General features: G+C 35.5%; 2 protein-coding genes across 8 annotated transcripts in view; one reads left to right on the top strand and one right to left on the bottom strand.

Moving 5' to 3' along the window:
- Dysc (whirlin protein dyschronic) overlaps nt 1-26553 on the bottom strand; it is a 226673-nt gene that overhangs the window by 40027 nt on the left and 160093 nt on the right. The window lies entirely within an intron of this gene.
- On the top strand, nt 423-26444 carry LOC143146594 (uncharacterized). The gene is made up of 2 exons (XM_076311028.1): nt 423-614; nt 23877-26444. The coding sequence occupies exon 2, from the start codon at nt 23898-23900 to the stop codon at nt 24081-24083; it is 186 nt and encodes a 61-aa protein (XP_076167143.1). The 5' UTR covers nt 423-614; nt 23877-23897; the 3' UTR covers nt 24084-26444.

Genomic DNA, 26553 nt, shown 5'->3' with positions numbered 1-26553 from the left:
GAATATACACCGTTCGCTCGCCTAACCGATGTCGTCGATACACCGGTACGATCGTAATGTGTACATAGATACGCGCGTCAGACGTCCCGGGTGGTAGCCAGCCACCTCATCATCCCCTTTGTCCACCGCCGCTTCTGTTATCATCCTCCTCGGTCTTCTCCCGTGGAGATCGACGCTTCCACTCATCGTCGTACACGTAACCCGTATTCGAGGATAGCCTGGACAACCTGGCAACGTTGTAGAACCCATTCTTCTACCTTCTGCCCCTCTCACCTGTTACCTGTCGTTCCTCCCCGCCGCGTTGCACCTGGTACTCTCTCCCTTCCACCGTTACGATGATCAGCTCCTCTCTGTTCTACGTAGCTCGCAGACGATCAGGTAAACGTAAACCCAGACCTGGCGTACCGTCACTTCACGCTCGGTTCTTGAATCAGTCGAGGCAACGCCGTCGAGCAGTGTGCTTCCTTGCTCCCTCGCCTGGATCGCGGATCGATTTGGAACACCTCGACAGATCGCGAACACGTCAACCCATTCGGGATATTGACCCTAGGGAAGATTCACCGCGACACGATCGTTCCAGGCCAATCTCGATCATCCAGGGTATACCCACCGAGGTGAGTTTCTCGAGTTCGTGGACCGGGCTAACTTCGTTAGATGGGAACTTCTAACCGAGTGACTTCGACTTTTGTTGACGTCGTATTGTCACCGGTGAAATTAGACCACTGTTAGGAGGTTTTCTTGCACGAGAAACTTCCAACCGAGTTGAATCTCTCGCGGAGAGGGAATCTACGGTACAGCCGAGAACGTTATTGGCTTACGATGTTCGGGGGGTCTTTGGTGAACTTTTTCGGCAGAGAATTTCCTGGACAAACGAGTGTCATTGTCTCAACACGCGGAAGCTCTTTGTTGAACTTTCTTCGGTCTTTTATCATCACCGGTGAAGTTAGAGACGCTTTTGTCGTTCCGGAGTATCTTCGGAGATTCTTTTACGAGATTGTCTCGGGGGATTTGAATTTTCACGCGGGATTGTTTTCGGGGTTGTCGTTCTTGGCCGATGTTTAGATGTTTCTTCTATTTTGTTGACGTCCGTTGTGACTGCAATAAGTGAGTATTTATTGCTACGGAGATTTTCTTATCTGACACTGTCTCGGCCAAGTTGTTATTCGAGTCTTTGTTGGACTTTTCCCAAGATATTCTTGTACACGATTAAACATCGTTGTCTTACGATATCGAGGTCTTTGTTAAACTTTGTTGACGTTCTGACTTTCGTGATTGCAATTAACAAATTTACGTTGATCTTCTTAGCTGAGAAAATCTCGAAAAAGTTGAATATTTCTAGAAAAATCTGGTTCATGATTAAATATCATTGACTTACAATGTTGATGTCTTTGTTAAATTTTGTCAACATTCTAACTTTCGTGATTACAATTAACAAATCTACGTCGATCTTCTTAGCTGAGAATATTTCCAAAAAGTTGAATATTTCTAGAAAAATCTGGTTCATGATTAAATATCATTAACTTACAATGTTGATGTCTTTGTTAAATTTTGTCAAAGTTCTGACTTTCGTGATTACAATTAACAAATTTACGTCGATCTTCTTAGCTGAGAATATTTCCAAAAAGTTGAATATTTGTAAAAAAATCTGACGATTAAACATCATTGATTTACAATGTTAATATCTTTGTTAAATTTTGTCAACATTCTAACTTTCGTGATTACGATTAACAAAACTACATCGATCTTCTTAGCTGAGAATATTTCCAAAAAGTTGAATATTTCTAGAAAAATCTGGTTCATGATTGAACATCATTGACTTATAATGTTGATGTCTTTGTTAAATTTTGTCAACATTCTAACTTTCGTGATTACAATTAACAAATCTACGTCTATCTTCTTAGCTGAGAATATTTCCAAAAAGTTGAATATTTGTAAAAAAATCTGACGATTAAACATCATTGATTTACAATGTTAATATCTTTGTTAAATTTTGTCAACATTCTAACTTTCATGATTACAATTAACAAATCTACGTTGATTTTCTTAGCTGAGAATATTTCCAAAAAGTTGAATATTTCTAGAAAAATCTGACGATTAAACACCATTGGCCTACAATGTTAATATCTTTGTTAAATTTTGTCAACATTCTAACTTTCATGATTACAATTAACAAATCTACGTTGATTTTCTTAGCTGAGAATATTTCCAAAAAGTTGAATATTTCTAGAAAAATCTGGTCTATGATTAAACATCATTGACTTATAATGTTGATGTCTTTGTTAAATTTTGTCAATATTCTAACTTTCGTGATTACAATTAACAAATCTACGTCGATCTTCTTAGCTGAGAATATTTCCAAAAAGTTGAATATTTCTAGAAAAATCTGACGATTAAACATCATTGGCCTACAATGTTAATATCTTTGTTAAATTTTGTCAACGTTCTAATTTTCATGATTACAATTAACAAATCTACGTCGATCTTCTTAGCCAAGAATATCTAAAAAAAGTTAAACATTTCCAGAAAAATCTTGCCCACAGATAAACATCATTCCCATGCAACACAGACATCTTCCTTGAATTTATCAACGTCCAGTACACATAACTAAAATCACGAGACATCCGAGTCTCTTGCCCGAGAACCCGTCAAAGTTGACTCCTCGCAAGAAAATCTTCAGGGACAGTTAACTGTTACCGTCTCAACATTAAAGTCATCGTTGACCTCCATCAGTTTCAAATTGTCACGGTTGAGAACTTAGCGGTTCGTTCGGAGAATCGTGTGTCGTTCCGAGCAAAGTCGAGAGATAGGTTCGCGTTACTTTTTCTCGAGTCTGGATCGATAGTGATTGTGACTCTTCGCGTAGACATTCCGTGCACTTCGATTCGGATGGATTCGACGATGCTTGGACAATTCTCGACACGGTGGTTCGACAATGGTCGTCGAGATCGAACGTCGACGAAATTGGTTTCCGAAATCGTAGCAGGATTTGACCGATCGTGAATGAAAACGAGGCCAATATTCGAGATCGTCGTAACGATAACAGAATCGCGAGTGTCTTCGTTTACGCTCGTTCAGCGATTGTCATCGGTCTCGTTCTCGCGGTTCGATTGCCAATCCACCTTGTATCGCGCGCACCTCGATGATTATCGACGAATGGAATTTCCAGTGATATTCGATTGGCGTGGCACGCCGAACCGGGTGATCAACGTGCTTTGAAAATTTGTTCTAACGCACGAGAACACGATCCAGGTGTTCTTTCGACATTCGCGCGTTTCTCTCGGGCATATTTGCCCAGGGAAAATTACACGCCAACGTTGTTGCTCCCCGTTGCTGTTGGTATTAATTGACGATCGGTGGAAAAAATATTCTTGTCGGTGGATTTTGCTCTCTCGCGTCGTTGCATACGTTTTTATTGGGAATTCGGAGAACACGGTTGCCAAAAGGAATTGTTCATAGCCGAGTGAAAATGCAATTGCACCGGACGAGAAATTGTACACGATTGGAATTTTACATTGGAATTTCGTTATTCGGTGATGCTATTGGGTTGTTTAAAAAGGCGTTTTGTTTTCCAAAATTGAGAATATATAATTTAATCAAATGTTTATACATTCTATAAAAATTATGTTTCATTTTTACGAAAAAAAAAAAATGAAATTACTTTCTGAATAGTTTAATATAATTCGGAGAAGGATTAAGTTTCGTTCAAATTTTAAGCGATTACCATTTGAAACATGTATACGTTAAATGCGTAAATTTGGTATGATAATTATTCTATGAGATAGAATTGAATATTTTCGGTGTTTATTTTGAAACAAGTCTCGACTCGAGGTTATAATTTTTCGTTGTAACGTATAATTACGTAGGATTATGGAAGAATAGAGGGAAATCGAATCACGAGATGTTATTTATCTATCGATCTTGAATATTCAGAGCATCGTGTTGCATACACGGGAGGAAATAAAGAATAAAATTGAAACGAGACAGAGACTTGTTTACCGTGTAATTAACGAAACTTGGAGCGAATGAAATTTAACATTTTCGGTGTCTGTATCGAAGTCATCGTTGGAAATAAAAAATTTCGATGTATAATCGTGAATGTAAAAATTAGCGAAGTGTTATCGTTAATGAATTATTCACTCGGTGTGTGTTCGAAAGAAACGGAAGCTCGATATTTTTCACTTTTGACAGTTATTATTCGCGTTTAGAGGTAGCTGTCGTAAGAAACACGGTTGCAAAAATTTAATCAAAGCGATACCGAATAATTAAAGCAGAAACATGTTTCAAGCTTCGTGCAACCTACCAGTCTCATTTCTCATCATCATCATCATCATCATTTTCCCATTAATTTCTTGTTGAAAAGGAAATCTTATTGCAACTGAAGACATCGTTACGCAAATTAAAAACAGAAAGTAGTATATAGTTTTCTCTGACACATATTCAAACCTGCTCAATTATTTATCAATGAATCTCACTTTTGCGACACGAGAGAACAGGTATTGTTCCTCGAGCCAACATTACCAGAATTAATTTCAAATTGAACAAATTTAACGTACAAGCGTTAGAACCCTCCCCTCCATCGTTTTATTCTACATGTTACATCATTTAACTGGGATTGTAAATTTGTTGGCCTTCGAGCAGTTGCACAACGCGTACGTTTTTTTTTTAAAAACAAATAATCGTTGGATTACTCTTTAACGCAAAGATTGCGTTACGCAACTGCTCGAAGGACGATAAATTTACAATAGCTGTCGATGTGCCATTAGTATACTCCGGAGCCAAATGAGATTCATTTTTACTATTTTATAATTTAATATTACTTCATTCTGAGGACGACTCGAAAACTTACCAGTCGTAGCCTTAAATAAATAATCCTGTTTACGACTGCTCTATCGTCCTTTATTTACCGATATTAATTCCAAGCACAATTTTCCAGTTATTTAAAACTATACGGATTATAAATCATATTATAAAAATATAATTATATTATATTTTCTTCAATAAATTGTCGTACACGTTGAATGAAAAAAGCTTGTTCGAAATTGCTCCATTAGCCTCTATACTATTGTCACAGATTTCGATAATTTCAAATTATACAAGCTTGCAACTTCTGTACTTCCAATTTCGTAGGTTTTGTAACTCGACCACCTTAATGAAAATTTCAGAAAAACGTTCGCTCCGATTGATCTCTCCGCTCGTCGGTACAGTCTCTCGTTCTTCTCGGGCAATCGTTCGAAGAATTAAGAACAATCTTCTTCCATCGATCTTCGCTACTCTCGCTCTGGTGCTTTACAATAATTTAAAAATTCCTGGAATATCGTTTCGTGTTTGTTTTTACGTACGAACGAGATCCGTGCAGAATGGAAGCTTCCTACGGAACGAATAATGGCCCGCGTCGCGTATCTCTGCATTTTCCGGCAGAACGCGCGGAATATCCGGTCTGAAAGGTGTATCTCATCGAATTATTACCGGTGCTCCGCTTCCGGAGAGCCATTTCCAGCGCGAGGGGATTTTTTTTTTCCCTCCTCCCCTACCCTGCTGCATTTTCCACCGTATCTGTTCGTATCTCTTATCCGTGGCTGTTCGTATCCGAAAAAAAAAAGCGATTCCGCTCTGCACGGCGGCGCTTCGATTAGGAAACTCCGCGATCCGCCTGATGAAATCTCGGCGCAGCCGCGGAGAAATCATTAAGCCGCTCGCAACCGTTCCAGGTGCGTGCGCGTGCATTATACGCGCGCGGATGCACGTGCACCTCGACGGTTCTCGCTGCTTCTGTTCCTCTCGTTTTATTCCAGCCGCCCGTGCTATTCGCCTGTTTGTTGTCGCGGCGAGGAAACATGAATGGTCGTCGAGTTAAGGATGTACAGAGTGGACCACCGAACTTGGGAGATTTGGGTTTTTCTTTTTGTGGAATGGGTGGGTGAAGTTAAATTTTGTAGATTTTTTTCACGTTTCTTTTGCGAGTTAGTGGTATATTTATTGTCGTGACCAGTGATATATTTGTTGTCGAGTTAAGGATGTACAGAGTGGACCACCGAACTTGGGAGATTTGGGTTTTTCTTTTTGTGGAATGGGTGGGTGAAGTTAAATTTTGTAGATTTTTTTCACGTTTCTTTTGCGAGATAATGGTATATTTATTGTCGTGACGAGTGATATATTTGTTGTCATGACGCAGGAACCTGAATTGTCGTCGAGTTAAGGATGTACAAAGTGGACCACCGAACTTGAGAGGGTTTTCTATTTTTGTGGAATGGGCGGGTGAAGTAAAATTTTGTAGATTTTTTTCACGTTTCTTTTGAGAGCTAGTGGTATATTTATTGTCGTGACCAGTGATATATTTGGTGTCATGACGCAGGAACCTGAATGGTCGTCGAGTTAAGGATGTACAAAGTGGACCACCGAACTTGAGAGATTGGGGGGGGGGGGGGGGTTCTTTTTTTGTGAAATGGGTGGGTGAAGTTAAATTTTGTAGATTTTCTCTTGTTTCTTTTGCGAGCTAGTGGTATATTTATTGTCGTGACCAGTGATATATTTGTTGTCATGACGAGTGATATATTCGAGTTAAGGATGTACAAAGTGAACCACCAAAATTGAGAGATTTGGGTTTTTCTTTTTGTAGAATTAGTGGACGAAGTAAGATTTTGTAAATTTTTTTCTCGTTTCTTATTCGAGCTAGTGGTATATTTATAGTCGTGACGAATGAATCTAAGTGGTACAAACGGGACCACCAAATTTGAGAGATTTAGGTTTTTATTTTTGTGGAATTAGTGGACGAAGTAAAATTTTGTAAATTTGTTCTCGTTTCTTTTCCGAGCTAGTTATATATTTATTGTCGTGACGAATGAATCTGAGTGGTACAAATTGGAGCACCAAACTTGAGAGATTTGGGTTTTTCTTTTTGTGGAATTAGTGGACGAAGTTAAATTTTGTAAATTTTTTTCTCGTTTCTTTCTCGAACTAGTGGTATATTTATTGTCGTGACAAATGAATCTGAATGGTTACATAGGATGTACAAAGTGAAGCACCAAATTTGAAAAATTTAGGTTCTTTTTTTTTGGAACCAGTGGACGAAGTAAAATTTTGTAAATTTTTGTCTCGTTTTTTTTCCGACCTAATAACCATATAATGGTTGTTTAAAGCAGTAATTTTCGAACTTTTTGGAAAGTGTCCCTCCCCAAGAAACCACAAATTTTTCTAATAAAAATTTACAGACAATTTTTATTACGTTTACTCGATCAATTCAGTATTAAATTGTTTGCATCGATTTTTGGAATTTCCAAGCCAACTTGATTGAAGTACAGCCATCTTATTTGAAGTTTGATTTAACTTTGAGCATTAATCGATGTATCAAGGCGAATAGATGTTATCAACAAAGTTCTCCGCATTAAACATTCTCATCCATGCCCCTCTATAGAAGTTGCATTTTCATACATTGGAAAACACCGGTTAAAACTGTTATGAAAGTTTAATTGAAACCCGAGTACAATGCACAATAAATTTAACATTTAATGCTCGATACACGGCGTTTACACGAAAAGAATAATTGTTCAATTATTTCTAAATAAATGGGAAAAAAATTCTTTCGAAACACATGCACTGTGTCCGGTTTATGTATACATGCGGAATTGACTCTCGAATTATGTAAAATACAAGAAAGTTGCGCATTTGAAAGTTACACGATTCGAAAAGAGAAATGTAATTACATAGTTGAGTATTTTCTACGGTTATTATTTGCAAGAATTTCGGTATCATTTTCATTTTTTTAAACGGAACCATGCATTTTCATTATAACCACTTAATTGGGCGTTCCGAGACGCGTCTAACGAGGTGACCGAAGTGCACTTTTAATTAATCATTTACCAGATATTCTCGTGAATATTCCCTCCGTAAAAGAAGTATGAACAAAATTCCACTACTACATTTCCCTTTTCGAATTATACGACTTCCATTTAAATATCTTTTTCTATAATTTCAATAGCTCAAAAACTAATAGCTCCAAAATTCAATTTAATATTATACATAAAATTAAGAATCGCCCGGTATCTCTTAATTCTAAAACTTTTCCTCCAAGATAATATAATACTTCATTCACTTCAAACATACCAATATGTATATATTATACAATAAGATAATATAATATCTTATTTACTCGTGATTACAGTTCAGATCGAATATCATCGTAAATTTCCTCGATACAGCGAATCAGGGAAATTACATAATTCAACTGCAGCAATGATAGATCGTAACTCGATAGATTTCGCAACACCTCGGGTGTACTGTTTAATTTCAAACAGTGAATTGCACTTAAGAGAGTTAAAAGGGGCTCTGAGATCCACCAAACTCGATACAGTATCGTTTACGTAATTACAATCTCAATGGGAACCGGTGGATCATTCGAGAGACAACGATCGAAAATTTGGAATTTTCTTTCGCCCAGTTTCATTATCCAATTGACTTTGCGCTCGTGATCGAGTCGAAAGAACTTCTCTTCTTTGTTAATTGCTCATTTGCACGTAGCTCGGTCGTGCAACGCGGCACAAAGGCGAGTAGTCTCATTCGTTCCTTGAGAGATGCGCAGTAGAGTTCGTAACTGTTTAGTTCTGCGCAGGAAAAATGTCCGCCACCGCGACCGTAACCAAATGCTAATTGATAAAATTATACAAATTTCCACGATACGAAAAAAACATATTTTTAACTCGCATGAAAACTGGGTCTGGTTAAATATAACTTTCCCCCTTGTTTTACTCGTGACGTCTGTTTCAAATAATAATGAAGCGTAATCAGGCCGCTCTCGTAACTAAGTTACCTAATTTCACGAGATTTCTTACAGGTGAATAAATTCGAAGCAACACAAAGAAGTGTAAGAATTTTTTTTTTCTTTCGATATACTTTCAGCATGGTAATTCCCACTACGGTGGAACAAAACTGTTCGCGTGTATTGAAAAATAAAAGTCTCGATAAAACCCACTTATGCGGAGGTAGTCATCGGTAACAATTGTTCCAAGCGAATAACTTCGTGTTACGTTAATAACGGCTAAATTCTAGGTTAGATTAATGACGCCGTGTACCCGGTATTTCATCATCGATGCATAGTGTTTACTTCTACTTATACGTATCTTATTTCACTTAATCGTTTAATTCGTATTGTGCGCACCCCTGACGCAATAAAGATGTATTTTTTTTCTCGATATAACCTATAATCCCGTAGGATTATAGAAGAGTAGATCGAAATCGAATCACGAGTTATATTTCTGTATCGATCTTGAATATTTAGACCAATGTGTCACATATATACGGAGAAGAGATGAAAATTAAAATTCACGCGGGACAGTGACGTATTTACTATAAAATTAACAAAATTTCAGCTTTCGAGTTTCATATATGCAAAATAGGCCCTTAAGAATTCCTTGTCTTTAATTTAATTACTATTGAAAAACATGGAAGAATAATTTCTTTTCTTTTTGACAAATAGTGTGGCTTGTATGCAATTTTGTCTGTCTAGTATTATATACGTATTTCAAGAATACATGGAGAAGAATAAATATAATTTTGTAATAATATTTGCCTTTGAGAAAATATTCAGAAAAGAGAAGGACTTCTGAAAATATTTTGCAATTAGCTTCAAGATCCAATAAGTGGAAAAATAATTTATTTTCGTCTTGTAAAAAATTTCTATACAGAATATATTTCACTTTTAAAGAATATATATTACTTTTCATTGAAAATTTTTTTTCATAGGAAATAATTTGGTAATTCTCTATACCTTCTTCATGAACTGTATCAAATATAATAAAATCATATTGGTTTTAAACTCATCTTAAATAACGCATGAATAATTAAATAAAAGAAGCTAATTCCCAATATCCTATTCTTAAAATTATTATTATAAATCCTAACTGTCTCAAACTTGATAATCTTTTTCGAATCAAATTCAAAATTTGCTATTAATCCTACCATAAATATACTGATTCTAGAAACAACTATTAAATATTTATGTATACAAAAATCTATAATAAAATTATTATTGAAGAATTACAGACAAAAGTATAGTATGCATCGTCCATACAATATATTCCACTTTTGGAAAATATTTTGCGCACAGGAAATTTTTTTTTTTACAGAAACCCATTCAACACGAAATACCTAGAAACAACTATCAAATATTTCTTCGTATAAAAATCTATAATAAAATTATTATAAAGAATTACAAATCAAATAATAGTATGCATCGTCCATACAATATATTCCACTTTTAGAAAATATTCTTTGCATAAGAAATTTCTTTTTTATAGAAACCCATTCAACACGAGACACCTAGAAACAACTATCAAATATTTATTCGTATAAAAATCTATAATAAAATTATTATAACGAATTACAAACCAAACTATAGTATGCATCGTCCATACAATATATTCCACTTTTAGAAAATATTCTTTGCATAGGAAATTTTTTTTTACAAAAATCAATTCAACTCGAGACAACAACTATCAAATATTTATTCATATAAAACTCTATAAAACAATCATTATAACGAATTACAAACCAAACTATAGTATGCATCGTCCATACAATATATTCCACTTTTAGAAAATATTCTTTGCATACAAAATTTTTTCTTTTATAGAAACCCATTCAACACGAGACACCTAGAAACAACTATCAAATATTTATTCGTATAAAAATCTATAATAAAATTATTATAACGAAATACAAACCAAAGTATGATATGCATCGTCCATACAATATATTCCACATTGAGAAAATATTCATGGCGTAGAAAATTTTTTTCCAGAAAATCATCCGGTAATATTCACGTCTCCGTTTAAAAAACATAACGAAAGCATCTCACTTTAGACAGAAACGAGCGCGCGGTGTACTCTCGACGCCCGAATATATCCCTCGTGCTCTCGAGGGACGGTTTATTTTTCCAGCTGAAAGACGACTCGCTCGAAACGCGTTCGTATCTCCTCCAAGGCGCGGATAGGATAATCGACGTTATCGCGGACCTCGTCGCGGTTTCTGCGCGTTTCGTTGTTTTAGCGAGCAAGTGCAACACCGGCCTCGCGGATTTCGCAACGATTCGCACTCGGACGCGGCGCGTTCGCGAGCGGTTTTTCTCGTCTCCGTGTTTCTCTCGCGGTTTTCGTGTTTCGCGTTTACCTTGGCCGGTACGATATTAAACGAAACCACAAAAAAAAGTGACACCGTGGATCGCGGGCCGGCCAAGATCCGGATTTCTCGTCGGTTTAGCCGATCGTGGACACCAACGATGACGTAATTGCTGATACGCGCGCGACAGCGACGAACAAACAGGAAAAAGATTTACAGTAGGCATAAAAATCGAAACGAAGGCTGCGTTGTACGTTTTCGAGTGGATATTTCGTAACGTGGCGCGTGACTCACGGTACACTTCGGAGGAAAGAGGTTTTCGAACTGCAACGTTGAAAAATCGCAAATGAATCGGTGAAATTGGACGTGGTTTCCGTAACACCTGTACGCAGTGATTCATTAAGTTAGCGAAAAGATTTCGCGGAATTATATGTAATAGTTTGACTATTAATAATAGCGAAGTAATAGTTTACTTTCGAGAAAACGTTGAAATTGTTCACACGAATTTCAAATTGTATTTTACTTTTCTAATTGTATTTTCCACTTGATTTTTTCCAGTATCTTTTTACCTTATCCAATATCTTCGTTACGTAAGACGAGGATAAGATAAATTTGTATCCGGATAAAAATTTCGAAGCAAGACAAACTGTCCGTTACACGTTGAACCGAAATTTTTAACGATAAAATGAAATATTTCTTCACAGAGGGATAATTTTCTTCGAAATAAATTCTGCCCAAAGCGTGGAACGCACATCAAAAGTAAACAAACATTTATTCGTCGCGAGAGATACGACACGACGTGCAGCAGGAGCGTTTTCAAACCTAGCCTCAACATTTGAGGTTAAGTTGACGCGGGAGATTAAACGAATCGATTATACGTAATGTATGTATCTCTTGACCTACTCCTCCCATCGATAATGAACTGAAATAAATCGAAGTCGGTAAGTAAATTTAAATCGATTCGAAAAGATGTGTATTATTAATGTATCGAGCGATACACGAATCGTAGGTTCAATGGAATCCTCGAACGATGTAATTTATATATACATATATATATTTTTTTACGATGTCTTCGCGCAAATAAAGATTCCGTTGGTTTTATTAACGATCGGTGCAACAGGCCGAAGAAAGTCGATTCATTCCCACGTGTTCGATCGATAAAGGGAAACCGAACCTGGAACACGAAACTCATAAGGCTTGCCGTGAGGATTTATTACCAGTTTCGAGGGAACGAAATTTGTCGAAGTTGCAACGACGAAGATTGTCCGATTAACGAAAACTCGCGTGCACCTTGGTAACGTTTCTGGCCGGTTCACAGCGGTTGCCCCCTCGACTACATCTAACTGTTTATTCTATACGGTATCCGAGTACCGAGTGTGGGAATCCATATTTTTAACCGGTTTGATCGTTTCTTATCGTCTCTCGAAACGTTCCTTTCACCGTTTAACGAAACTGCCACCGTGAAATTCGAGGTGATACACATCGATCGCGGACGTCCAATTCGGTGCGCTCGTAAATCCTATTCGACTTCCTTTCAATCGACGCCCAAACTTCCACGGAACAAATTCAAGCGTGGTGAACAAAATAATAACGGTGGCTGCAAACTGTTCTTCGTGTACCACGGGTCGTTTTTTTTTTTTACGATTGCAGTGGAATGTTGTCAGGATGCATTATTATTGAAAAGCAGAGCTTTGTGATCTTTTTTTTAGGGAAGTATTCTAAGAAAATTTAATTGATTATAGTTCGGTGGAATATAATTAATAAATAGAACTTTGTAATTTCTTCTCTTAGGGAAGTATTTTTAGAAAGTCGAATTTGTTATAATTTGGTGGAGTATAATTAATAAACAGAGCTTTGTAATTTCTTCTCTTAGGGAAGTATTTTTAGAAAGTCGAATTTGTTATAATTCGGTGGAATATAATTAATAAACTTCGTAATTTCTTCTCTTAGGGAAGTATTTTTAGAAAGTCGAATTTGTTATAATTTGGTGGAATATAATTAATAAACTTCGTAATTTCTTCTCTTAGGGAAGTATTTTTAGAAAGTCGAATTTGTTATAATTCGGTGGAATATAATTAATAAACTTCGTAATTTCTTCTCTTAGGGAAGTATTTTTAGAAAGTCGAATTTGTCATAATTCGGTGGAATATAATTAATAAACTTCGTAATTTCTTCTCTTAGGGAAGTATTTTTAGAAAGTCGAATTTGTCATAATTCGGTGGAATATAATTAATAAACTTCGTAATTTCTTCTCTTAGGGAAGTATTTTTAGAAAGTCGAATTTGTCATAATTCGGTGGAATATAATTAATAAACTTCGTAATTTCTTCTCTTAGGGAAGTATTTTTAGAAAGTCGAATTTGTTATAATTTGGTGGAGTATAATTAATAAACAGAGCTTTGTAATTTCTTCTTTTGGGGAAGTATTCTAAGAAAGTCGAATTTGTTATAATTTGGTGGAATATAATTAATAAACAGAGCTTCTTAATTTCTTCTCTTAGGGAAGTATTCTAAGAAAGTCGAATTTGTTATAATTTGGTGGAATATAATTAATAAACTTCGTAATTCCTTCTCTTAGGGAAGTATTCTTCTAAGGAAGTCGAATTTAATATTAATAATTTCGTACCAAACCGAGAGTGCGTTCGTGCATAATAATGACGTCACGAAATAATTCGTAAATTGAGAAACAGTGGGAGCGATGTAAAATTAACAAGAATGGAGTAAAACTGTCTTTGTTAAGAATCTTTGAAGCGTCCATGGGAAAAAAATTAAATAAGTATTCAACCGACATTTATGAAACAGTACTTTTACCGCTAATGACTCGAGACTAGTAAAAAGTTGACGTGAAATGTATTTAATTTAAAATTTACGTTACGTAAATCAACGATTTTGACACTTTTACGGGAGCACTCAAGTTAGACGAAAGTAATACTCAACGAATCGAGATAAAATTATACACAATTTCCAAAGAGAGAACAATTAATCCGAGAGAACGATAGAGACACAAAGAATTAAAATTTTTCGAAACATCGAACAATTTTTGAAATTCAAATCTTCCTCTCTCATCGAACCTTTGGTATCAGAAGCCTCACAAATATTAAAAATTCCTACCAATATAAATTCACGTATCGATAAATTCGAATTTCATACAATAGAATCAAAGATGTAGACGTATCCGAATTTTTTATTTCTTCTCCACGTAATTCCACAAAATTGTTAAAAAAATGTGAAAAAAAAACACAATCGGAGCGAGTTCCTTCGTTCTACTTCGCGCATGCTCGCATATAACGTACTCGGGAAATAACGTTTCTTGTTTGAATACGATTACTGCTCCATTATGCTGTCTGGTTTCCTCGATTCTCCAGTCTTCGTCGATGGAACGTATTTCCAGGCGGATAATAACACGTCAGGGCGGCGTCATTTCCCACGGAGAGATTCAGAAACCTGGAGCTTTCTGTATCCCAAGCTTGCGATGCTATCGACATTTCATTCGCGTCCTCTGCCACGGTCCCGGGAAGACCGGACGTAAACAAGATCGTAAAACCCTGGTGGATCGGAGTCGTTCTCCGAACTCGAATGCGACTCGACCTCGCCTCGAAGCTTCCATCTTCGCGAGAAGTTAATCACGTCTGTTCTCGATCTTTCTCGCGTAACCTTAGGATAACAACGTTCTAAGGACCGGTTGAAGCTTGATGTACGGGAACAAATTCTGAATATACGATTTGAAACGAGAAACTCACGGAGAGCGTTTGCCAAATCTTCGTTTGGTAAACTTACGTGTATAATAATTACGTCAGGAAATAATTCGTCAATTGAGAAACAGTGGGAGCGATGTAAAATTGACAAGAATGGAGTGAAACTGTCTTTGTTAAGAATCTTGTTAACAAATTTGATTTTCTTAGAATATTTCTTAGGATAGTAAGAGAAGAAATTACGAAGTTCATTCGGCTTTTTTAAATAATTAAAAAAAATGTAGAGAGAGATTTGAAGTAAAGTGAAACGTGTTTAATTTTAACGAGCATCGATTGTAATCCTTGGTGTATGGATACAATTGTGTCTAACAATGTATGGTAAAGTGCGTTTGCAAAGAGTGCATAAAGTATTTATGTATACCGAGTGGAAACGAAATTATACGTTGTATAAAATGATACACGACGATATCGGAAACGTTTCGACCGATTAAAAACTATACAATGAGAAAAATAAATGATTTCACTTCACACGGATTACTGAAGGGAATTCGAAACCATGATTCGAAACTTCGACGTTTAAAACGAAAATATTTGAATATGTTGTATTCTAAGAAAATTTAATTGATTATAATTCGGTGGAATATAATTAATAAATAGAGCTTCGTAATTTCTTCTCTTAGGGAAGTATTTTTAGAAAGACAAATTTTTTATAATTCGGTGGAATATAATTAATAAACCTCGTAATTTCTTCTCTTAGGGAAGTATTTTTAGAAAGTCGAATTGATTATAATTCGATGGAATATAATTAATAAACAGAGCTTCGTAATTTCTTCTCTTAGGGAAGTATTTTTAGAAAGTCGAATTTGTTATATATATATATTTCGAGTATATGTATTTATTCTTCAGGTAATTTCCAACGAAATTAATTTTGCTCTCCCAATATTATCGATCGTGACCGGGCAAAGAATTCTTTTATTTTTTCGAAAAAAAAAATTCAACGAATAAAATTACCTTTCAAAATTTCACTTCTATGCAAACCTGTGAGTCGACTTGCAATCAAAAAGTTTCTCGTGTAAATGTCCAACAACGTTCCACGAAAGACAAAGCTGCACGTTCACCGATAAAAAAAAAAGAAAGAAAAGAAAAAATCTCAACAGAAAGTATACGTTATCGCTTCGTCGAGTTCTCGAAGTTATCAAATTCTTCTTTAAAAACGTGAAAGCAAACCGTTCTTATCGCGAATCCACAATTTACTTTTATTTGAGATTGACAATCTTGATCTTGGCTCGGAACTAATATCGTGCGCACACTGATGATTCAGTGAAACGTTTATTGACTCTCTGACCGATACGTTACGTTTGTTCGATGATACGGATACATGGGTAGTTCTTTTTAAACATTGACGATAGCTTTTTCTTAAGCTTTGGCTTTCTGATCGGTTTATGCGTTCAATAGAGACAGCGTTCTCTATCGGGCAACGGGGATCGAAAATTTTATTACTGGAAACGATAAATCGATGTTTTATCGCCATCGATGACCGTAACCGACCAACTCCTAATCCTCTGTGCACTTAATTTAACACGCAGCGGTTATTAGCTATTCTGAAAGGTTTAATTGCCTCACTGGCGCATCGTCGTCGTAATAGATTCCTTCGCGCGGGGTAACAGTCAGGCTTCCTTCAGCAGCTCGACGTTTAAGTAAATTAAATTACGTTTCGAGGAATCAAAGGGTGGCCAGGCAGGATTTGATAGGGGTGAACGAACCATGAACTTCTTAGTGAACGAACCGAAACAACATTCGTTGGGTACTCTTTGGCCCATTGAGCAATCGATCGTGCGCTATATTTCGGTCACACGGTGGGGAGAAAATATTGCAATCCGTGTTGTTTCAAGTGTGGATCTAAATATAGCCGAATGTTTTTTTTTCATAATGTGCTTTTCTCGTATTTCTTTCGTAACGCGGATTCTACGTTTGGTAAAAATTCTTAATGAAACATAATGGAATTAGAAACTCCGGCAAGTTCTCGTCCTCTTTGCGACTCGAGATTTTAGATCTCGTGGAAAATTCTAAGAAAATTAATATCTTTCTCGGTGTGAACTGTGGGTGCTATCTCAATGAAAAATATTTCTCTTCAGGGATTCGTCCTCCATTGTGGATCGTATTGTATTTATAAACCGAGTTTATGAATACGAGAATAGAAAATATACGTGAACATTGTTGAGTAGTCAATTACTGAGAAACGAAATTTTTGGCGATTTAAGAATTTAGTTGTTCAGCGAGAAAAACGTTTCCAAATGATAGAATTTAGTTACCAAGAGGAAAATATGTTTCTAAATGAAGGGATTATTTATCAAGATCGGACAATATTCTCAAATTAAGGAATTACTTACTAAATTAGAAGATTTGGAATTACAAACTCCATAACTTGTAAATCAACACTGTTACCAGAAGAGAGGGAAATTAATGTTTCCCAGGTTGGAATCAAAATAATAATTATTACTCAAGGGAGATAAATTAGATACTCTTTCTTAGTTTTTTTCCATCTTCCATTTCTTCGAAAATACTCGTTCGATAAATTTCCTCGTCTTTTCCATTCCAAAAAAAAAAAAAAAAAATACTATGACACTTCAACTTCAAATTGAATTACAACTGTAAATACACGAGATATCGATACATCTACACAAAACTTCCCACACGTACGTCAAACGGTAGTATGATCTTTAAAAAAATCTTTAAAAAAAAAAAATAAAACAACGAACCAAATATCTCTCCATTTCCTATCGAACGAAAAACTGTATCGAGCAACCCGCAATATTATGCGAACCGAAGTAAATCGAGAATTCCACGAGTCCATCGCGAATGGATGGATAAAGAACCGATGGCGTTGCAAACTGAACTACGCAGTTTATAACTTTCTAATGACAACCAAGCAGGTCTTCCGTAACATCCTTTTAGATTACACTTCGACTCGAAAGGATTGGAAGCTACGAGAAAAAAGAATTCGTTTCGCCCGTGTTCGCGAGCCGAACGAAACACGTCGAGGTTCGACAATATGGCGTTCGATTTTCCGAGAGCGATTAAAATTCAGATCAGGCTTGTCGGTATGTCCAGCCGGAGTGGCCCAGTGACATTCTTCTCTTTTTTTGTCACGTATCTCGCGTGACCCATTGCCCTCGACTGGCAATGACCACGACGTTCCCGTTTGTTCTTTATCGTATTATACGAAAGCCGCGCGGGAAAAATGGCGGGAACTGCGTTTACGCGATCACGAGGGAAATTAGAGCCGAGATCTAAACGATCGGTCGAACGATGACGCGTCAAGGACACGCGATCTGGAACGAGAAGATTCGAAAAAATCGATTCAACGGAACACCGATGTCTATTGGAAAGATGTTTATTGGAAAGATCGTTATGTTTCGGACGCGTTTGGAAATTAATTTTACACGGGGAATCGAATTGTTGAAATGTAAAATTATTTGGAGAAACTCTCGAAAAAAATTCGAATTTATTGGAAAGTTCGTTAAGTTTCGGACGCGTTTGGAAATTAATTTTACACGGGGAATCGAATTGTTGAAATGTAAAATTATTTGGAGAAACTCTCGAAAAAAATTCGAATTTATTGGAAAGTTCGTTAAGTTTCGGACGCGTTTGGAAATTAATTTTACACGGGGAATCGAATTGTTGAAATGTAAAATTATTTGGAGAAACTTTCGAAAATAATTCGTACATTGATTACAGAAAGAGTGATTTACAGAATGACGTTCCGAAGGTTTTACGAATTGTTGAAATTTAAAATTATTTGGAGAAACTCTCGAAAAAGTTTGAATATAGATAACAGAAAGAGTGATTCACAGAATGACGTTTCGAAGGTTTTATAAAGATTTTTAAATATTTTGGTTAGTACGGAATGGAACAACGATGTCTAATTTATTGGAAAGATCGTTAAGTTTTAGTCATGTTTGGAAATTAATTTTACACGGGGAATCGAATTTTTGAAATGTAAAATTATTTGGTAAAACTCTCGAAAAAAGTTCGAACATTGATTACAGAAAGAGTGATTTACAGAATGACGTTCCGAAGGTTTTACGAATTGTTAAAATGTAAAATTATTTGGAGAAACTCTCGAAAAAGTTTGAATATAGATAACAGAAAGAGTGATTCACAGAATGACGTTTCGAAGGTTTTATAAAGATTTTTAAATATTTTGGTTAGTACGGAATGGAACAACGATGTCTAATTTATTGGAAAGATCGTTAAGTTTTAGTCATGTTTGGAAATTAATTTTACACGGGGAATCGAATTTTTGAAATGTAAAATTATTTGGTAAAACTCTCGAAAAAAGTTCGAACATTGATTACAGAAAGAGTGATTTACAGAATGACGTTCCGAAGGTTTTACGAATTGTTAAAATGTAAAATTATTTGGAGAAACTCTCGAAAAAGTTTGAATATAGATAACAGAAAGAGTGATTCACAGAATGACGTTTCGAAGGTTTTATAAAAATGATTTTTAAATATTTTGGTTAGTACGGAACGGAACGACGATGTCTAATTTCTTGGAAAGATTGTTAAGTTTCGGACGCGTTTGGAAATTAATTTTACACGGGGAATCGAATTTTTGAAATGTAAAATTATTTGGAAAAACTCTCGAAAAAAGTTCGAACATTGATTACAGAAAGAGTGATTTACAGAATGACGTTCCGAAGGTTTTACGAATTGTTAAAATGTAAAATTATTTGGAGAAACTCTCGAAAAAGTTTGAATATAGATAACAGAAAGAGTGATTCACAGAATGACGTTTCGAAGGTTTTATAAAAATGATTTTTAAATATTTTGGTTAGTACGGAACGGAACGACGATGTCTAATTTCTTGGAAAGATTGTTAAGTTTCGGACGCGTTTGGAAATTAATTTTACACGGGGAATCGAATTTTTGAAATGTAAAATTATTTGGAAAAACTCTCGAAAAAAATTCGAACATTGATTACAGAAAGAGTGATTTACAGAATGACGTTCCGAAGGTTTTACGAATTGTTGAAATTTAAAATTATTTGGAGAAACTCTCGAAAAAGTTTGAATATAGATAACAGAAAGAGTGATTCACAGAATGACGTTTCGAAGGTTTTATAAAGATTTTTAAATACTTTGGTTAGTACGGAATGGAACAACGATGTCTAATTTATTGGAAAGACCGTTAAGTTTTAGTCATGTTTGGAAATTAATTTTACACGGGGAATCGAATTTTTGAAATGTAAAATTATTTGGAGAAACTCTCGAAAAAGTTTGAATATAGATAACAGAAAGAGTGATTTACAGAATGACGTTTCGAAGGTTTTACGAAGAAGATTTTTAAATACTTTGGTTAGTAGCCTGCTTATTTTTTTTGGAGGAGAATTTTATATTACATATATTTTGAAATTAAGTTTCACTTGTGGAATTGAATACTTGAAATTTCTATTTGTAGACGTTTTTGAAGAATGAGAATTGATACGCTGATAACAGAAAGTTTTAGGAAAGGAATTGAAAAGATTTTGTTCCAAAAGTTTTATATAGAGAATTTTCAAATGCTTTAATTTGAAGACATGTTGTGGTTTTTTAAAGGAGAATCTTAGATATGTTTGGAAATTAAATTTTACCCACGGAATTGAATTATTAAAATTCTTATTTGTAGAAACTCTGGAGGAATGGTAGTTTATATGCTGATAACAGGATCTTTTAGAAGAGTAATTTATAGAAAGTTGCTTTCGGTCGGTTTCATAAAGATAATTTTGGAGTGGTTTAGTTCGTGGTACAGTTTGATGCGTGTTTTTCAGAGGAAAAGAAATTGTGATTTCGTTGCGGTGGGCAATGTATAAAATCATTTCGTCCGAGTTTTAAGACAGACATTAATGTTTCTTCAGGAACACGATACCAAGGCGAAGTGACATAAAATACCTTTATCGGAGATCCATTAATACATTTCGCTCGTTAGCGATAAGAACGACACGAGTCAATGAGCATAAGTTGTCGAGAGAAAGCACTACGAAACTTTCTCTCTGTGATGCGAGTAACGATGGTATAATAATAACGGAAATAATAGAGTTACGGATGCACAGCTACTGATAACAAGAATCACCAGATACAAAGATCGAACTCTGTCAATCTTATCGCGAATGATTTCACTATTTTACCGTCTTCATCGAGAAATATTCCATCGGTTTTCATTGGTAGAAAATTATTCAAAGAGAGAAAAGTAATGACGAATAAAGCAATCAAGTTAACAAGAAGAATTTTTATTCTTAGCTATCTTTTAATATTTAACAGCTACCTGAAACGAATGAAGTAACAAAGTCGATAAGAAGAATTTTTATTCTTAGCTATTTTTTAATATTTAACAGCTACCTGAAACGAATGAAGTAACAAAGTCGATAAGAAGAATTTTTATTCTTAGCAATTTTTTAATATTTAACAGCTACCTGAAACGAATGAAGTAATAAAGTTAAGAAGAATTTTTATTCTTAGCTATTTTTTAATATTTAACAGTTAAGCGAAACGAATAAGGTAATAAAGCTAATAAGAATTTTTATTCTTAGCTATTTTTTAATATTAAACAGCTACGTGAAACGAAAAAGTAATAAAGTCAATAAGAAGAATTTTTATTCTTAGCTATTTTTTAATAGTAAAAAAATGGCCATCAAAGGATTAAAAATTTTTACCAAGAAAAGATTTCCAAGAGCGATAAAATCTTTTTTATCAAAATACGAGATTGTAGCGAAAGTAATATTTCTTGGTTTAAATGAAGTGAAAATTCAATTTTTAAAGGCAGCTTGCACACGGAATTAAACTCTGCGTTCGTTGAATGTGAAAAGGTTGGCAAGCCTGCCAACGAATAATCAACAGACAGAATTTAAACAACGAGTAAAGAAGGTCTCAACCAGTACCAACCCAGATCAACAAGAAGGATGGTAATAGTTACCCTCGGAAGCAATTTACTAATTTATTCGCGGTTCTAGGAGGGCTGGAAGCGAAATAAAAAGAGCAAGTCCACGTACACTTTATGTAAATTGCAATTTCCTGAACAATTACGAGAATCTCGATACTCCTACACGATCGAAACCATTTCTCGCTTCGAGCAACAATTATTTTTGAAATATATACAGGAATGATTCTAGACGTATCAACGTGTAGAAAAATTATTCGTATCGCTATAAATTTAAAATTAGATTGTCTAACAGTGTTTGTCGTGCCTCACCCAAACAATATTTACATCTTTCTTTCTTTGGTGAATTACATTTTACCTCGATATTTCATTTATAATATTATTATCATTTCGTCGATCCTCCGTTCCAATTGCATCGCTCCTATAACCTAATATTTCGAAAAAGTTTCGAACCACTTTCAACTTTTTTTTCTCCATCCGAAAAATGTGTTAATTGCCATCGAATCCTGAGCACCGGGGAAAAAAATTCCAATCTTTGACACGTAGTAACTAAATATTTCGTAAAAGTTCGGAATCACTTTCAACTTTTTGACATTCGAAATACGTGTTAATTGCCATCGAATCCCGAGCACCGGAAAAAAATTCCAATCTTTGATACGCGCTAAGTAAATATTCAAAACCGCTTCAACACTTTTTGCTGCTTTTAAAAAAATGTGTTAATTGCCATCGGATAACCGGACGTTGGACACGAAATAAATGTCGATCTCAGATACATAATAATATTTCGAAGAAGTAGTCCGAACCGTTCTCAACTTTTTTACTCCTTCCACCCAAAAAAAAAAAAAAAAAACATATCAATGATCATAGAATACTGAATACCAAAAGGATGTGAATCTTACATATCTCGTAACCAAATAGTTGGAAAAAGTTCTCTATTGCTCTCAATTTTTTCACTTCCAAAAATATGTTCCAATTGCCATCGAATTACCATAAAAAAAAAAACAATTTCAATCTTTCGTAAATAAAATTTCTAAGCCTACCAAAAGGATGTGAATATTTCATATATAATAGCTAAATATTTGAAAAAAGTTCTTTATCGCTCTTAATTTTTTCACTTCCAAAAACATGTTTCGGTAACCATAGAATTACCATCACAAAAAAAAACAATTCCAATCTTTCGTAAATAAAATACCCAATCCCACCAAAAAGAAGTGAATCTTTCATATATAATAACCAAATATTTGGAAAAAGTTCTCTATTGCTCTCAATTTTTTCACTTCCAAAAACATGTTTCAATAATCATTGAATTACCATTACCAAAAGAGAAAAAAACAATTTCAATCTTTCGTAAATAAAATACCTAAGCCCACCAAAAGAATGTGAATATTTCATGTATAATAACCAAATATTTAGAAAAAGTTCTCTATCGCTCTAAATTTTTCACTTTCAAAAACATGTTTCAATTGCCATCAAATTACCATTAAAAAAAAAACAATTCCAATTTTCCTAAATAAAATTTCCAAGCCTACCAAAAGAATGTGAATCTTTCATATATAATAATCAAATATTTGGAAAAAATTCTCTATCGCTCTTAATTTTGTTAATTTCAAAAACATGTTCCAATTGCCATCGAATTACCATAAAAAAAAAACAATTTCAATCTTTCGTAAATAAAACTTCCAAGCCTACCAAAAGGATGTGAATCTTTCATATATAATAGCCAAATATTTGGAAAAAGTTCTCTATCGCTCTCAATTTTTTCATTTTCAAAAACATGTTTCGATAGCCATCGAATTACCATCACAAAAAAAGAAAAAACAATTCTAATCTTTCGTAAATAAAATACCAAAGCCTACCAAAAGAATGTGAATCTTAGATATCTCGTAACCAAATATTTGGAAAAAGTTCTCTTTCGCTCTAAATTTTTTCACTTCCAAAAATATGTTCCAATTGCCATGGAATTATCATCACAAAAAAAACCAATTCCAATCTTTCGTAAATAAAATAGCAAAGCTTGTTACAACCCACCCAGTGTACACATTTATCGAACCTAATGCTTCTTTCCGTCGAAGCAAAAGTCAACAAGCTTTCCCTACCGGTTCACGGTCACGTCCTAACGGAGTCTGATTAAGAAGAATCGGCCGTCCGGTTTTGTTTCAGCGTGGCCGAAAAAGGAGAACCATGGAGTCCTGGCTATGCGACGTGCAACGCGTAAGAATCCCACGGCCGAAATTCGGCAGCGGGAACTCCATCAGGCGGTCCAATTCCACGGCGCAACACGTGCGGTCCGAGATTCACCTGAGGCAGAACCAGGACGTGGCGAAAGCCACGGAGGAGCTCCGACAAGCGCTCCAGGACAAGCTCTGACCGGCTAATCGTCGACAAGGGGCACCGTAATTCATCGAACCGAGCAATCACCCCTCGAGGATTCTTCGTCCCGGGACACGTCATCGCTTCGTCGTCGAGTGTCCCCTCCCCGCCCTTCCCCTTCCCTTCTTTACCGTGATACGAACGCGAATCGTTTCGTCTCTTCGTTAGTCTACCTCAGGGATGCACAACACGTGGCCAACCGAACGATTTAATACGGAGAACGAAGAACCGATATATATATATATATGTTCTGGTACGAACACAACGGGGGGTCGTCCAAGCCCGGAACAATATGGCGCTTGTGAGACTAGACTGTTTACGTTGGTGACGATCATCTTCAGAGGAACAATTTTTAGAGGTCGATTTCGAGGGATCGATTTTTAGAGATCGATTTCGAGAGATCGATTTCGAGACATCGATTTCGAGAGATCAATTTTGAGAAATCGATTTCGAGAGATCAATTTTGAGAAATCAATTTCGAGAGATCGATTTTGAGAAATCAATTTTGAGAGATTAATTTTGAGAGATCGATTTCGAGAGATCGATTTCGAGAGATCAATTTTAAGAGATCGATTTTAAGAGATCGATTTTGAGGAATCGATTTTGAGAGATCAATTTCGAGAGATCGATTTTGAGAGATCGATTTCGAAAGATTGATTTCGAGAGATCGATTTTGAGAGATCAATTTTAAGAGATTGATTTCGAGAGATCGATTTTGAAAAATCATTATTGAGAGATTAATTTTGAGTGATCGATTTTGAGAGATCGATTTTGACAAATCAATTTTAAGAGATTGATTTTGAGAGATTTTTTTACCAGGAGTATACTTCGGAAGTAGTCTTACAGTAAATCATGTAATTGAATTTGGTACGTACTCGTACTTGTTGAGAATTCGCGTGAAATATTCAATTCGTTTGCAGAGTAATTTTAAAAACAATTTTGAAGTATATTTACATTAAAAATTTCTTCGATTTGTGACGTGATTTTCCTCTTGCATTGTACATAATTTATTTCTTGAATATTAACGAGAGGAGAAGAACATTTCGAAAGAGAATGTTTGTAAAATTGTGGCTCTGTTGAATTTCAATGTAAAACTTCTAGGTATTGTTACTCGTTTATCATGGTCAGAGAATGTATAATTCGGTGTCCTCGGATCGAACGAACGTAGACAGTGTCGGGGATGATTTCGTTTCAGTTATCCGGGTAACGATCGTTTCAGTTATCCGGGGAGTGTTACTCGTTAATTCTTTTTTTTTCTTTTTTCAAACTCGTGTTTCCACGGTTGTTTAGTTGTGCACCCCTGGTCTATCCTCTTCCCCCCGGCTCGCGACGGAGCCGGCACTCGTTTTAGGAAAACGGACAATGGAGTTTGTTGGCGGAGATTGGACCGAGCCCAATGTCGAGGCGTACGGTCGTTGAACGATGAACTTTGAGAGGAGATGAGAAACGAAACGCTCGAAACGTCCGTGAGGTGTGGAGCTGCGTGAATTTTGCGAGATACGGTAGAACGTTGGTCATTCGGTACAAATTGACGATAACGAGTTGCTTGTTCGGGCTGTTGATCATAGGGCCGCTGATTCTTTCTGAATAGCTTTCGAGAGATTGTGTTAACGAAGGGAGAATTACAAGTTTCCTCAATACTTTTCCCAATGTACTGTGTAAAGCTACGAAGAATGCATTTGGCAACGAAACGACTTCGAACGGTGTACCAATGTTTCGTTTATCAAAATATCTTCAAAGAGTGTGTTTGTAATTTTATTTGAAGCAATTCGAGCAACAAGGGAGTAACTACTTACAATTATTTTGAGTTCCACTCTGATGTAATATTAATTAAAAATGATTTTACGTGGTGTTCGCAATAATTTTGAGCGGTGCGCTGGCACTTATTCAAAATATTTTTGAGCGAGATTATTAATTTTCGGAATAGAAAAGTACCGGTTTTTAAGTAAAGGAAATTTTCTAATTATTTTGAGCGATTGAGGATTAAGTTATAGAAGGAATGGAGTTGGAAAAGAGTGAATAGAAAATTTGTGTACTAGTAAGGACAGAGCTTGCTCAAATAATTGAATAAAAATATTGCAATGGATGAACCGGTGTACTGATATAGCAATTTGTCCGAATAATCGATGTTCTACTGTATTTAAAAGCCAGTATCTGAATTCTGCAATCGAGAGTCAGTATTAAGAGTCAGCGTCGAAATTATCTCTTGTAAAACTACTCGAGACATTGTACAGTACATTACTATTTACTCCTGTATGTTACAAAGTTTGTATTAAACACGGCTATCTGTTATTCATAAATCTGTAAATTATATAAACGATACATGTATTTATCTTGATATTAAACAAAAAATTCGAACATAAACGTTCTTCCTTGTTTATTTTTCCCTAACGTAGCATTAACCATCTCCACCTTGCTTGAAACTAGAAACGTTGGATTCTCGATTAAAACAATCGACACGTGTCAA

This window comes from Ptiloglossa arizonensis, chromosome 5, assembly GCF_051014685.1.
Source record: "Ptiloglossa arizonensis isolate GNS036 chromosome 5, iyPtiAriz1_principal, whole genome shotgun sequence".
NCBI lineage: Eukaryota > Metazoa > Arthropoda > Insecta > Hymenoptera > Colletidae > Ptiloglossa > Ptiloglossa arizonensis.
This window is presented reverse-complemented; position numbering and strand designations above follow the sequence as displayed.

Coding starts and splice junctions, on each gene's coding strand:
- LOC143146594 (XM_076311028.1), top strand. CDS start 23,898: ATGGAGTCCTGGCTATGCGACGTGCAACGCGTAAGAATCCCACGGCCG.